The sequence below is a fragment of the Syngnathoides biaculeatus genome, chromosome 6 (assembly GCF_019802595.1).
Source record: "Syngnathoides biaculeatus isolate LvHL_M chromosome 6, ASM1980259v1, whole genome shotgun sequence".
In the NCBI taxonomy this organism is placed as follows: Eukaryota; Metazoa; Chordata; class Actinopteri; order Syngnathiformes; family Syngnathidae; genus Syngnathoides; species Syngnathoides biaculeatus.
In genome coordinates this window covers 3,794,458-3,810,285 of record NC_084645.1, presented here as the reverse complement: position 1 = coordinate 3,810,285, position 15,828 = coordinate 3,794,458, and the positions used below count along the sequence as shown (strand labels likewise).

At 44.9% G+C, this 15,828-nt stretch overlaps 2 protein-coding genes across 11 annotated transcripts in view; both read left to right on the top strand.

The window, feature by feature from the left end:
* The window catches only part of tmem231 (transmembrane protein 231), an 81,126-nt gene extending 72,446 nt beyond the window's left edge, over positions 1-8,680 (top strand). For 3 of the 8 annotated variants that reach the window (XM_061821571.1, XM_061821574.1, XM_061821572.1), the window contains 2 exons: positions 3,817-3,906; positions 8,190-8,680. In XM_061821571.1, coding sequence (XP_061677555.1) covers positions 3,817-3,906; positions 8,190-8,319 — 220 coding nt within the window. In that variant the 3' untranslated portion in view covers positions 8,320-8,680. Of the gene's footprint in view, positions 1-3,816; positions 3,957-4,805; positions 4,943-5,177; positions 5,305-8,189 lie in introns of those variants that run through there. The other 5 variants (XM_061821578.1, XM_061821579.1, XR_009795253.1 and 2 more) reach the window with 3 other exon arrangements.
* A 633-nt stretch (positions 8,681-9,313) lies between these two features.
* The window catches only part of chst6 (carbohydrate sulfotransferase 6), a 66,536-nt gene continuing 60,021 nt past the window's right edge, over positions 9,314-15,828 (top strand). The window contains exon 1 of one of the 3 annotated variants that reach the window (XR_009795243.1): positions 9,314-9,730. The gene's annotated coding sequence lies outside the window, so the exon portion shown is untranslated. Of the gene's footprint in view, positions 9,794-15,828 lie in introns of all 3 variants that reach the window. The other 2 variants (XM_061821570.1, XM_061821569.1) reach the window with 2 other exon arrangements.

Genomic DNA, 15,828 nt, shown 5'->3' with positions numbered 1-15,828 from the left:
GTTGGAACCGCTGGCGGAAGGTGTGTTATGTGAAAGAAAAGTCTCTGCTTGCATGAAGGGCAAAGTTTATAAAACAGTGGTGAGGCTAGCCATAATGTACAGATTAGAGAGGGTGGCACTGACGAGACAACAGGAAGGAGAAATGGAGGTGGCAAAAATGAAGCTGTTGAGGTTCTCGATTGGAATGAGCAGGTTGGATAGGATTAGTGATGAGCTAATTAGAGGGACAGCCAAAGTTGGATGTTTTGGAGACCAGGTTCTTGAGAGCAGACTTCAATGCTTTGGACATGTCCAGAGGCGACAGCGTGAGTATATTGGTAGAAGGGTGCTGAGGATGGAGCTGCTCGGCAAAAGAGTGAGAGGAAGACCAAAGAGAACGTTGATGGATGTTGTGAGGGGAGACATGAGGGCAGTTGGTGTTTGAGAGGAAGATGCAGGAGATAGGCTTAGATGGAAAAAGATGACACTCTGTGGCGACCTCTAATGTGACAAGCCGAAAGAAGAAGAAGGGTTTGAAATTTTCATCGTCTGTGCATGTCCACTGTGAGAGATAATCTAAAAACAAAAATCCAGAAATCACAATGTATGATTTTTTTTTAACGATTTATTTGTGTGATACAGCTGCAAATAAGTATTTTAACACTTGAGAAAACCAATCTTAATATTTGGTACAGTAGGCTTTATTTGCAATTACAGAGGTAGAACGTTCCTGTAGTTGTTCACCAGGTTTGCACACACTGCAGGAGGGATTTTGGCCCTTTCCACCAGACAGATCTTCTCTAGATCAGACAGGCTTAACAAGAGGCATATGACGACATGTACACCAGTTTGGACACGAAAGAAGGAGAAAAGGATCTCGACAGGTTGACCAGACAGAGGGATAAAGATGGGAAGGATGTGCAGCAGGTCAGGGTGATTAAGGATTGAGATGGAAATGTGTTGACTGGTGAATAGATGGAAAGAATACTTTGAGAAGTTGATGAATGAAGAAAATCAGACAGAAGGAAGTATCGAAGAGGCAATTGTGAAGGACCAGAAAGTGGGAATGATTAGTAAGGGGGAAGTTAGAAAGGCGCTACAGAGGATGAAAAATGGAAAGGCAGTTGGTCCTAATGACATACCTTTGGAGGTATAGAAGCAATTTGGAGAGGTGGCTGTAGAGTTTTTGACCAACTTATTCAACAGAATACTAGCGGGCGAGAAGATACCTCAAGAATGGAGGAAAAGTGTGCTACTTCCCATTTTTAAGAACAAAGGTGATGTTCAGAGCTGTGGGAACTATAGAGGAATAAAGTTGATGAACCATACAATTAAGGATCCCCCTTCGCATGGGCTCACCAAGTGTGAGAGGTGCCATAGGGGTTGGGTACAATGTGAGCTGGGCTGTGGCCAAAGGAAGGAACCTTGGGAATCCAATCCCTGGCTACAGAAACTAGCTTTTGGGACATGGAATGGACCTTTTTGGCAGGGAAGGAGCCCGAGTTGGTGCGTGAGGTCGAGAAGTTCTGACTAGATTCAGTCGGACTCGCCTCTTCGCACCGCTTGGGCTCCGATACCACTCCTCTTGAGAGGGGTTGGACTCTGTTCCACACTGGAGATGCCCACGGTGAGAGACGCCGAGCAGGTGTGGGGACACTTATTGCCCCGTGGCTTGGGCCCTGTATGTTGGGGTTTAGCTCGGTGGATAAGAGGGTAGCCTCCTTCTGCCAAAAGGATCAGAAGAAGATTCGAGTTAACCAAGCCAAAAAAAAAAAAAAAGTTTTTTTGCTAAAATGTAATGTCTTGAATTCCTGCAGTCATTTCATTGTATGGTGTGGGCTGGTGTGCTCAGTAGGAAAATTTAGCTACATTTGCTGGGTGTAACTTAAACATGCCTACAAGCATTCTAAAATAGATATTGTCATGAAAAATACACATAACATTCGTCAATTCAATGTCTATATGAAAAGATAAATATGAGCGGAGAGCGTGTCATCCATCCGCAAACTTGCGGAAGTCTCAGTTGACATCCAAATGGTAGCCATATTTCCTGCAACGTCATCTGCAGACGTCACACATGGACATTCGCCATTGAAAACACGTAGTGGAACCTGTTATGGGAGAGGAACAACAGAAATTTTTGGATTTTTCCGACGCCCCTTCTGACATGAAAGCTCTTTTCAAAGAGAACATCTCACAATCGAGTGAAGTGACCATGGCAAGATTAAACTATTGTTTCGAACCATATTTAGATGATTTGTGGATCATTTCTAACGAACAACAGACTCCCTGACAGTATGTAGCATTCTCAGCCGCGGGCCACGATAGTGCCGCAAAGCAGCCCGGCCTGGCCGCGATGCGCCACCGTGGTCTGGCGCCGCGATGAGCCACCCTGGCTTGGCGCCGTGATGACCCACCGCGGCCCAGTGCCGCGATGAGCTACTGCAGTCTGGCGCCGTGGTAAGCCACCGCGGCCTGCGGCGCCGTGAACGTTGTAGTCGCTCGCTGAAAGAAGGATGACGTCGTCCCCCCCCAAACTATTTTTTTTTTGTTGTTGATAGCTCTATTCACATAGAGGCATGCACTGGAAAGGAGAGGAATGAAGATTAGCCAAAGTGAAACGGAATATACATGCGTGAATGAGAGGGGTGTTGGGGAAAGAGTGTGGCTACAGGGAGAAGAGATAGCGTGGGTGAACAACATCAAAAACTTGGGTTCAACAATCCAGAGCAATAGTGAGTGTGGTCAGGAAGTGAAGAAACAGGTCCAAACAGGTTGCAACAGCTGGCGGAAGGTGTCTGGTGTGTTATGTGACAGAAGAGTCTCTGCTTGGATGAAGGGCAAAGTTTATAAAACAGTGGTGAGGCCGGCCATGATGTACGGATTAGAGACTGTGGCACTGAAGAGACAACAGGAAGCAGAAGTGGAGGTGGCAGAAATCAAGATGTTGAGGTTCACGCTCGGCGTGAGCCGGTTGGATAGGCTTAGAAATGAGATCTTTAAAGGAACACCCATAGTTGGATATTTTGCAAACAGGGTTTGAGAGTGCAGACTTTGATGGTTTAGACATGTCCAGAAGCGAGTGTGTGAGTATATTGGTAGATGGGTGGTGAGGATGGAGCTGCTCTGCAAACGTGCGAGAGGAAGACCAAAGAATAGGTTGATGGATGTTGTGAGGGAAGACATGAGGACAGTGGGTGTTAGAGAGAAAGATGCACGGGATAGGCTTAGATGGAAAAAGATGACACGCTGTGGCGATCCCTAACGGGACAAGCCGAAAGAAGAAGCAGCTCTATACACACCTACCTATCATTTGGAACCCACAAAGCTCTCGTCCTTTGCACCTATGCAATCCATTTTTCACGACGAACCGAGTCTTTTGGAAAAGTATGAAGAGTAAATCGATCCTCACGAGTGTTCCAGCAATATTCAGCAATACAACGAGCCGGCATTTTGGCTAACACGAAGGAATAAAGAGCTAGCTTCCCGTAGGTAAAACTGGTATAAACACATGAAACTGCCTGAGAGGTGTTGGAATTTTATATTTCTAAATTATCATAAACTTAAGTTAGTAATCTGACTCCAATTTGTGACCTTAACCAACTGCCACTCATCCAACAATATGCGCGCTCGTTCTGTAATAGAAAGGTATCAGGAAGCCGGCATTTTCACACGCGAGTGGATTTATTCCTTCAACACACACCTGGGTCTCGGGTCCCTCTCATTACAACCCTGTACGTCTCTGTTCCCTCAGCTGACGTACTCTACATCCGAGTTTCCCAGAACAATTTTAAAGTACAATCTACTGATTCACTATTGGTTCTGTGTCTTCTTCAGGTATCCTTGGCGCTCTCTCATTGGTCTCCTTTGGTCCGCCAGATGTTGGCCCGACTCCTCCCCTGCAGACTCGCGTGCTGGCTCCTCCTGGTAGTGGTTTCCTGACAGTAGTTTTTCCACCAACTGCCTCTGAGTCCTGTCGTCTCCGCATCCTCCTTGCAGTTTGCACCGTCTGTTCTAAAACATTCCATTCTTGCACCACATACCCTGTTTCGTTCCACCAGTCACACACTCAGCACTTTACCGTCTCACACTTTCATACACAGGATGCAGCAACATCTATTGAACTACTTTAAACTCAAACTCTTATATTCCTTTATTCCCTCTCATGACCTCAGACGACTGAGGTCATCACTCGAACACCTTATTTTATTGTTAAACATGAGTTAAAAATCAATAGCCATAAGCTAAAAATCAGCGAACAATTAAAAATTAGTAGAAAATTAAAAATCAGTAAAAAATTTCATTCTAGTAGAAAATTTCATTCCCTCCTCATGGCCTCAGGTCCCTGAGGCCACCTTCACATACTCACATCCCGGACTCCCGGAGGGCCACACCTGTCTCCGCCTCCTGGGGGTCCTTCTGAGGGATCATCATATACTGGCCACCCGGAGGGAGTGGCCCCAACGTGCGTTCAATTGTCTTAACAGTTAATGATCTGATACATGGAATACAGCAACATCCGCATAACACCATAATAGCAGCAAACACAGCAATATAAATCAGTACTGATGCAATCAAGCTTTTGTATTTGCCAAAGACGTTTCACCAGTCAGAATACCAACTGGTGTCCACACCTGAGTGCTCCTTCATTTTGGAACTGAGCGTGCGCAGACCCTCCAATGCCTTTATTGGTATATTTACTTGGGTAGTTGTATTAGGGGCCACTGTTACTCTCACCGAATTATTGTATGCCCACCCTATTATCCAAGGCTGGTAGCCCTTTTTCTCCCACTCATTTTCTGACTTTACCTCTCTTCTCCTTCTAGGTTCCTGTGGGCGTACCAAGGGCCAGTCCTGGTACCGTGGTTGATAATTGTCCAATTTATCTAACAAATCAAGCCATTGTTGAGTCCAGTTGAAAATTGTCACCCAAGCGTTCACCTGTGTCGGTTGTTTACACTTCAGATTTAGCAGTAGTTGTTGTGTCTGTGTCAGCGTCTTACCACCATCTTGCTCTGCTTCATACCATACCGTTCTATTACAGGAATGGTACACCATCACTCGTTCTCCTTTCGCTCCATCACTTCTGTCATCCCGCACCATATGTTCAAACGCCAACATAGTCCACACAAAGCACAAGCCAGCAAGCAAAATAGTCAATAAAGTTAAACATTTGCATCATCGTCGTCTTTGTTCAGACACTTTCGAGTCCGAGTTTGATCCAATTCTCGCCATCTTCACATTCCCTCTCTTGACCTGCCCGTCCGGGCGGTTAACCTTTCAGCTCATCATTGGCAGGCACAAAGTCTGGGGCCGGGCGCTACTGTGAGTATTGGTACCACTTTTGTCCTTTAGTTTCCAATCGGACGGCGTGTGAAGTTCTAGCCAGAACCCTAAACAGTCCTTTCCAGCGAGGTTCAGTCCACTTCCGGGAAAGCACCCGGAGGTAGACGTACGGAGTGATGTCCGACTCTGGTGATGCTGATGACGAATCTGCAACCACCTTGTCTGTGACCTGCGCAGACACACTGGATACAAGTGAATGAAGGTACCTCCAGTATGCAGCGTGTGATAAATCAGGTGTCGGTACGTCAGCTGGCGGGACCAAGGTGGAGGCAGGCCCTGGCATTAGGCGACCAGTTAACAGTTGAAATGGCGCAAAACCTGTCATTTTGTGAACAGTTTGGCGGACGACCAACAGGGCTAGGGGCAAAGCTTGCAACCACGTCATTTTTGTTTGAGCCATGATCTTAGCCAATTTTTCTTTCAAATTCCTGTTAAACCTCTCAACTTTGCCTTGGCTCTGGGGGTAGTACACACACCCAAAGCGATGCTTCAGCCCTAACAGCGCCTCCACTTTAGCCATTGCTTTGTTGTCAAAATGTGTCCCATTATCAGATCTGATTAAAGCAGGAAAACCACGTGTCGGAATATAATGATTCACCAAAGCTTTAATGACTGACGTGGTGTCTTCCCTTGCACACGGATACGCCTCCGGCCAGCGTGAATAAGAATCCACAATGACCAGAAGGAACCGCTTCCCGTTGACCCTGTCAATCATGTCCGTGAAGTCAATTACAATTTCTGCTCCAGGCCAGGCCACAGGGGAGAATGCCCCTGGCTTGGGTTTCAATGTTGGTTGTGCATTAAATGCTTGACATAATTCACAAGCCGCCACAAACTGCCAGACCACCTCCTGCAACCTTGCATGCCACCACTGACGAAGTTTTGGAAGCATTGCCTGAGGCCCCACATGTGCCACTGTATGGGCCTCAGTCAACACTGAGGTCATGAGTCGTCCTTCAGGGAGGACCGGCTGGCCTCTGGGACCCACCCAAAGACCATTCGATCGCCTGACCGCCTTTGATGCGATCCACGTAGATTTTTGTTCCGGCGACGACTTACCTTGTGCGTCCATAATGTCCTCCAGTGTAACCTCGGGTGCCACTGGAAGATCCGGGGGTTCCCCATCCCAGACCACAGCCGTGGTTGCTAACATCATCTCGTCCTGAGGTGTGTACCCAGCCACTTCTTTCGCGAGAGCATCCGCCCTCTCATTACCTTTTGCCACCATGGTGTTGGCCTTTGAGTGTCCCCAGACCTTTACAATCGCCAATTCGTGGGGACCCTTAATTGCTTCATACAATCGCTCCATCAAAGTTCTATGAGCAATTTCTTTGCCTTTCGCTGTTAGCCAGCCATTGTGCACCCACCACTTTAGGTCAATCAGGGCAGCCGACGCTGCATATGCCGAATCAGTATATACAGTTAATTGCTGTCCTGGACACTGTTCCAAGGCCAACACCAGAGCCAACACCTCAGCCGCCTGGGCGGAGGGTTTTATTGTCAACTTCTGAGCTGTCACCGGGAGGAAGAAAGAACCTTTCCACTCCACCACTGCCGCTGCCACGTGGAGTGAGCCATCCTTCTCATAATCGCTTGCACCTCATTTGGGAGGCCGTTCAGCATCGCCATCCTGAACATCATCTCAGCTTCAGGGTAGCTCCCTGGGTGTTTACCTGTGGTCTCAATCCACAGCTCCAATGCCTGAGCATAATGTTGCTCGGGAGTCACATCTTTTCCATAATTAAAAATTGTTGGCACCACATCCACTAGGGAGAGAAAGGCCGCCCTCAGCTCCCGAAACAATGCCTCCGAGATCTCCGCCAGGGGTGTTTCTCTCCCCAGCTGGCGGGTGCCAGCTGCCCCCTCAATATTCTGTAATTGAATCAGGGAACATGATCCCAAAATGACTTGTCTAAAATCCCCCATTGCTACTCCCTGTCCTGACATGGCAGCTAAGAATTTAGTAATCCAGTCTCGTGCCCCTTTATGCAGGGGGGGGCAATTTTTCCACCAATGCAGCCACATCCCGAAGCACCAAAGGCTCATAGTGACGGCCAGCATGAGTCACCACGAGGGGTGCCATTGTTTGAGGCTGCTCCTGCTGTGCCATCATTTTCCCTTTACTACGCGTATTATAGCCTCGCTCCGCCCTGGACATGCTCTCCTCACGCTCGCCCAGCCTCTCTCCTTCACTCAACGCTCTGAGCATCTGCCGCTGTTCACGTAACACCACCTCGTCTTCCTCATCACTTTCCATTTCCTCCTTGCGGTGATCAGCGTTGCTGGGCATTGCCTGCCCATGTTTCCGTGTCCCCGTCATCACTTCCTCTAACATCTCTCTTTCCTCACTCTGCACCCTTTGTCCTTCAAACAACTTCCGCGATGCCTCCTTCTTCATCAGCTTCTTACTCCCTGCACTAGTGGTGCCCCCGTCTCCTGCTAGCTCCGCCCCTGGCGCCAGCACGGGCGTCTCCACACTCCCCTGCTGTTTCCCGCGCACTCTCTTTCTCTCATTATTCACAGCCTGTTCAATCAACTGTATGGTCACTGGCGCCATCCGTGAACCTTGATCTTCTACATCTAAAACCATTCTGTCCCCCAAGGTGACTACGGATTTGTGACCTTACCCAACTGCCACTCATCCAATAATATGCGCGCTCGTTCTGCAATAGAAAGGTATCAGGAAGCCGGCATTTTCACACACGAGTGGATTTATTCCTTCAACACACACCTGGGTCTCGGGTCCCTCTCATTACAACCTGTACGTCTCTGTTCCCTCAGCCGACGTACTCTACATCCGAGTTTCCCAGAACAATTTTAAAGTACAATCTACTGATTCACTATTGGTTCTGTGTCTTCTTCAGGTATCCTTGGCGCTCTCTCATTGGTCTCCTTTGGTCCGCCGGATGTTGGCCCGACTCCTCCCCTGCAGAATCGCGTGCTGGCTCCTCCTGGTGGTTTTCTGACAGTAGTTTTTCCACCAACTCCCTTTGAGCCCTGTCGTCTCCGCATCCTCCTTGCAGTTAGCACCGTCTGTTCTAAAACGTTCCATTCTTGCACCACATACCCTGTTTCGTTCCACCAGTCACACGCTCAGAACTTTACAGTCTCACACTTTCATACACAGGATGCAGCAACATCTAATTAACTACTTTAAGCTCAAACTCTTATATTCCTTTAGAGGGGATCTGCTAATAATGTCCCTTCCTGCTTCTTCTTCAAAACAAATCCCTCCAGAGGATTTTCATGGCAGGAGTTACAAAAAGCCATATACATCAAAATCATGTGTGGTGAAAAAACGTATGGTTCTATATGGCTGCCCTTTTTTTTTTAATTAAAAACCTACTAAAAATCATGATTTTGGTGTCAGTTGGACTTTAATGAAAAGTTTTCTTGGTAACCCCCCTTTCCCTAAAGTGGGCGCGCCCTCCATCTTGAAAACCAGTTTTTTTGTAATTTACAGTGGAATATTAGAGTATTGTAATACAATTAAATCCTCTCTTTTACAAATCTCCTTGAGAAAGGTTTTTGATAGGGTTGCACGAAACCTTGACGGTCTCACCAGGATGCACATAGCAGTGTATAAAATGAAATCTAATGGGTTTTGTGTCATGCACATGTCGTTTGGTTTATTTCACTTGTTAACCTATCCTGCTCCGGTCTCCTGACAGACGTCTCTTCCTGGGCCGAGGGTTGTCCTCATCGGCCGTTAACTCCCTTCTCGCGTCGCAACTCCAAAGCACAATGGCGGGGCAGTAATATCACAGATCATCGACTTGCTCTTATACTCGTTTTATTTGCTTTTTGCACACAACAGTTCCCGATCGCCGTTAATCAACTTTTCTTCTTCTCACTGGCGCCTCAGCCTCACGCATGCGCATTCCCCCCGCCCCCCCTCTCTCCCTCACACACACACACACACACACACACACACACACACACATATCAACAAGAAACCCGCAACACGCTGTTTGAGGTATAGACGTAATAGAAGTACTTTCGGCTTGTCCCTTTCGGGGTCGCCACTGCGTGTCATCTCAGATGCAACGCATTTTCCAAATTGTCGATATGACGGAAATTTTCTTTGAGGTATTAAGGGTTTATTTCCTATTGCCTTATAGTTTTGTAATGAACGCATAAAGATGTCACAATGGGATATTATGTAGTATATTTTTAATAAAGATTTGAAGAGAGACAACCCAAGCCTGGCCAGCCTACTGGCGGCCAGCCAGCACTCCCTGGCCACGTTTCAAGATAACTTTGCATGCAGGCGGAGGGACACAAAGTGTAGGTTGGCAAGCCGCTGCTGCTTGAGGGGAGCTGTGTAGCCAATCGTGAGGTATAGGGAAGTGCGAGGCAGTACCGGATTTTTCCCTAAGCAGTGCTATATACTCTAACCACCAAGGTAAGGAAGTGCGAGGCATACCGGATTGTTCCCTAAGCAGTGCTATATACTCTAAACACCAAGGTAAGAAAGTGCAAAATTGATTGAACAACGTCTTTACCTCCGAAGTTATTTCCTGTGTCGTCACTCTGGCGAATCGCGGTTGTTTAACTGCCTTAGTTACCATGGGACCGAACCTAACGGGAACATCTTTGTCGTTGCCTTTCGACCACTAAAACCTTTGAGTGAAAGAAGTGGTGTTGTATACCGCATTGTGTTTACATTTTATGTGGAAACGCAAAGTAAAAAGATGTTTAACATGAACATTCGGACAATATTGAAGCGAAGTTACAATATTGAAACGCCTCTAAATCGCGAAGTGGTTCAGGAGCCAGACCGCTTAATTGTAAAGAAATTTTGGTCCAAGATTTGCGGGAATCTAGGAGGTATTTTGTGTTACAACGTTACCGTCTTCCATCCCCAGAGCAGAAAGCAACATCTATTAAACGTTTCCTGGGTAGATTTATTGTGGCAGAATCCAACTACCCCCTCACCCACACACATTTGGTCGAACTTACAGTAGAAATTGCGAGTTAGGCGCTCGTCAGAGACCTAAAACCTCAGTGCTTCATGATAAGTGGTCAGAAATCCTTCACTCCAAAGTCACGTAGAAAGCCTTCCCACAAGAGTACTTCAGTTTTTTTTTCCACTTACGGTATAATGGCCAAGTGCCCTGATACGTTTATTACTTTAGTGTACTAATATCATAAGAAGACATCCCATATTTTCTGTTGAGTAGAGCTTGGACCTCATGATGTACAAAGATGTGATGCCAATAATACACTTCTTAGAAACACTCCACAAAGTAAAGACTTAGAAAGCTCTCCAACTGAATTATGTAATTTATCCTGCTTATCCTTATCTATTTAACAGAATCAATCCATACATTTAAAAAGACATGAGATAAAAATGTATATTAAGGGTACAGTGGGTACAATAAGGCAGTATTTAATTTAATTGCAATTCTAAGGTTTGAGCTAAATACATCCAGTGACCTAGGTGACACCTAGAACAGCTGTAGACGAAGACAGCCTGGTCTATTTGTTTATCTTTTAAATACTCCGGGTTTCTACAGACATTCTGCTCCAGTGTGGCTGCTCCATGAAACTCAAAATCCTGGAGCAACTCGAGCAAGCAAGTTATTTTTGCTTTATTCAGAGAGTCAAGTATTACATGATTTCCATGAACTGTATTCTCAGAAATAATAAGTTGAGTCGAAACAGAAGAATTCAAGTGTAATATCTTATTTATATCAATGATAGTCAATACCACTGCCTGCTTTTAGAAGTAAAATATCCAAGTTAAATGGACTCAATCTGAATGCATTGGGTGTAAGGTGGCACGTTAGCTTACGGTCAGCATTTAAAGTTGTATCATGCAACTTTAAAAGCAGTACAGTAGGAAATGTCAAAACTCAAAACTGGTTTGAAACTGAACGTGGCAGCACCAAAGCACCTGGTGGATCAACCTGATAGGGGCATTGGCCTCGCAGTTCTGACGACCGGGCTTCAAATCCCGGCCCCACCTTTTAGCATGTTCTCCCCGTACCTGCGTGAGTTTTCTCCGGGCACTCCGGTTTCTTCACACATTCTAAAAACATGCATTATTTGGAGAGACTACGTTGCCCCTAGGTGTGATTGTGAATTGGACTTTTGTATATCTGTATGTGCCCTGCGATTGGCTGGCAAACAGTTCAGGGTGTACCCTGCCACCTGTCCAATAATGGCTGCGATTGGTTCCGGCGCTCTCACTTCCCCTTTTGAGGATAAGTTGCGAAGAAAATGAATGTATGAATGGATGTGTATTTTTGGGCATATTTGTGTAACATTTATACCAATCTTGGAGGTTCCATTGTATGAAAAAGTACAGTATTAATTAACCATGATTCATGGTTTGTTCGTTTGAAGGCATGTGAGGGTTGTATTTTCAAATAAAACATTTTAAGAGGCCTAAACTGTATACTTAACATAATTGTAAAACTATGTGTAGCGTGTAAAATGTAAATCAGTTAGACTGAATTTAACTTAGCTAAACCTGCGGCTCAGGAAATGGATGAATGGCATAGCAGCACATTCCAGTGGTTGCGGGAAGAGGTATTTTTCATGCTATATTCACAGACAATATAACAATAATAAAACAAAAGTGTATGTTTTGTGTCAATTATTTCAGGAATCATTCTTTGATGGTGGATGTTAATGGAGGGGGCGGTTTCTCAGTCAGTTTGGCTCAGTCTCTTCTTTCCACTTAACTTAACCTTAACTGCAACAAGTTTCCTTTTCTTTCACTTTCGCTGAACTTATTTTGTGCCATTTCACTGAGCTACTTAGCGCTTATCTTAATGTTACTTTACACTTAATGAACTTAATTGTGACTATTTTTTTCAGTTTTGCTGAATTATGTTCAGGTCTTTTCTCTTGGACAACTTTGGGGCTTTTTGACCTTCAACGCATTCCTCTGTGTCAACAGATGTCCATTTAAAAAAATACCCTTCCAAGGAGGTTTGTTTGGGCCTCTTTCTGAAATGTGTAAGGCATGCGTCATTAAATATCACCAAAGCCCGACCAGCTGCAGCTTTTTCTGGATGTTTCTTCACCACAAAGTCTGAAACCTTATCCCACATTACCAATCCTTCCTTTATCTCAGTGGTATAGATGATATGATATACAGTGCCTTGTGAAAGTATTCAGCCCCCTTGAACATTTCAACCTTTCACCACATTTCAGGCTTCAGACATAAAGATATAAAATTATTATTTTTTTTGTCAAGAATCAACAACAATCGTGAGATAGCCTCCTCTGTCTCCTCGTCAGAACTTTCACTCTTATGCTGCTGCATCTGTCTCAGCTACGTAGCTTCAAAATAATTTTCACCCCCTTGGCTGGCATTATTGACTTGGTCCTTCTGCTTGAGAATTGTACATATTGAAATACAGTAGCTGTAATTATGAGTGTAACCATTAAGAGTGTAGAGGGGGCTGTCTAAAGTAGACTAGGTGGGCAAGTGAGTGGCAGAGCTATTTGTTAGAGCGTTAGATGTGTGCTGCCAAAGGGTTGAATAAAAAGTGACTAAAACCCAGTGGTGACTCCTTTTCCTCATTGTCTTTTACCGAGGGCATTCCAATCTGGTTGGCGTGAAACAGTGACAGCTCTTTGCCTACGTCACTGAGTCATACACCGTGTTCGTTTTTTTCTATGATTTCACATCCATTGACATCACTGTCTTTCTCATCGTTTTCCTTGCCAATTGTTTTCTTGGCCTGTATGGTTGAAAATTCACTTATACTAAATGCAAAATAACAAAATGCGAGCACAGCTGCACAGAGATGCTACCGAGCCGAGGTGCACAAGCGGAAAGACCGAGTGAAGCTCGAAAAGCTGAGCAGAACCTGTGTGTTTCAGCTTCTTAACAATTGCGGCGATATCGACCGGCAGTTGTTCGTATCTCATATATATATATATATATATATATATATATAATATATATATATATATATACACACACACACAAGTCACTCACATTTGAAAAATATGCAAGTGTGGTCAGTATAAAGTTGCGGGTGTGTGTTCTGTTTGTCATTATGAGTGTACCCCTTTAAGAGCGGAGGGGGGCAGTGTCAGGTAAACTAGGAAGTAGAAGTAGGCTGAGCAGTAGCTCTCTTATAGAGCTCGTGCACCTACATCATAAAATCATGTGACATCGCCATATTGCTGGTCAAACAAAGCATTGTTACAAGTTAATTCTGTTGTGATGAAAGAAAAATATGTATTGTAGCACGACATCCAGAGTTTTGTCCGAGACCGTTAAACGTTAACAAGGTGATAATAAATGAAGGTACATGGAAAAATTAGATCCACTTGGCATACAGGACCCATATTCAATGCCAAAGTCGATGTTTTCGCTGATAAGAAATTGGACTGTAAATTCGCTTCTGCTTGTCTTGGACAACTGGCTATACACATGTATTTGGTGAGTAAGTTGTTGAGATTTACACAGAGAAGTTCAAAAAAGTATAAAAGTCTGGACACATACAAATACTTTGTTGCTGGATATGTTCTCAATCAAGAATAAATCCCACATAGTGATGGACCCACTCAAATTTTTTTCCAATACAAATACCAGTATTTAAATAAAGGACCCCTGGTTTTACACAAACTCGCATTCATTAACTATGATTGGGAAAAAAAAGTTACGACAGAGTCGTCTCCTAACACAGGAGCATATTGCTGCTACACGCTTACTTCCGTAAACCTTTCTGTGTGGCGTTTGCATTTTCTCCCCATGCCTGCATGGGTTTTGTCCAGGCACTCCGGTTTCGTCCCACATCCTAAAAGCATGCAACCTTAATTGGACAGTCTAAATTGCCCTGAAGTGTGATTGTGAGTGCGAGTGTTGTCTGTCTCCATGTGCGCTGTAATTGGCTTGCAACCAGTTCAGGGTGTACCCCGCCTCATGACCGTTGACGGCTGGAATGGGGTCCAGCACTGCCGCGATGTATGGATGGGGTTTCCTGGTAACTGCAAGTGAGACCCATTTGGCCAGTGGGTGCTTCCAAATACACACAGTCGAGGTTACCAATGTGGTGGACACATGGACAAGAAATCTCCAAAGAACCATGAGTTAGCCCAGGATTTTCTCAAAATAGCTCCCCACTGAGATGTGTTGAATTATTTTGTATTGCCATGCTAAAATCAGCTATCCATCCATTTTCTGAGCCGCTTATCCTCACAAGGGTCGCGGGAGTGCTGGAGCCTATCCCAGCTGTCATCGGGCAGGAGGGCGGGTATACCCTGAACTGTTTCCCAGACAATAACCGGGTACATTGAGACAGATAACAGTCACACTCACAATCACACGTAGTGGCAAATAAGAGTGTCCAATTAATGCATGTTTTTGGTATGAGGGAGGAAACCGGAGTGCCCGGAGAAAATCAATGGAGGCATGGGGAGAAGATACAAACTCCACACAGGCGTTGCCGGGATTGAATCCAGGTCCTAAGAACTGCAAGGCCAACGCTGTACAGCTGCATCCCCGTGCTGCCGCTAAAATTATATATTTTTTTATCTTCCGTGACCTGTTGGTGGATCAAGTTGCATTTGTCCAAATTGCTTGGTGTTTTGCTGGCCTCAATTGTTTTTTTCCAGTCCAGTGCTCTCAATGTTTATAATCTAAAATGGAAAGTGTATTTCTAGTCATCTGTATGGCCTTGATTAAACGGATTGATACACCCACAAATCTTTACAGGATTTCCTGCTTTTTTGTCTTCACTCATTGAATGCCTCAGTTAAATATTTGCTTTTCAGTTTGTCAATTTGAAATCGTGTTTGAAGATAGGATGTCACCTGTAACTGTGGAAAGACTGATGTCAAAGTCAACTTGAGTCTGACACTCCCTGCATTTTGGTCATTCAAGCATTAAGGAGAAAGCAAGTTCTTTGTTCATGCTGAAGTAGACCACAGGTTTAGCCAGGTTAAATTCAGTCTTAATGATTTACATTTTACACCCTACACATAGTTTTCAATTATGTTTAATATACAGTTTAGGTCTCTTAAAACGTTTAATTTGAAAATACAACCCTCACACTCTGCCTTCAAACTAACAAACCATTAATTATGGTTAATGGTTAATACTGTACTTTTTCATACAATGGAACTTCCAAGATTGCATGCTTTAAATGTTACACAAATTTGTCCAAAAATACAGATCCATTCGTTATTCATTCATCTATTTTTTTTTAGCCACTTATCCTCACCAGGTTTGCGGAAGTGCTGTAGCTTACCCCAGCTGTAACGGGGAGGAGGCAGGGTACACCCTGAAGTGGTTCCCAGCCAAATGCAGAGCACATGGAGACAGACAATAATTGCACTCACAATCACACCTAGAAGCAATTTAGAGTGTTCAATTCATTTTGCATGTTTTGGGTATGTGGGAGGAAACCAGAGTGCCTTGAGAAAACCCACCCAGGCATGGGGAGAACATGCAAACTCCACACAGGCGGGGCCGGGATTGAACCCAGGTCCTCAGAACTGTGAGGCCAATGATTTACAGCTAGCTACGCAACC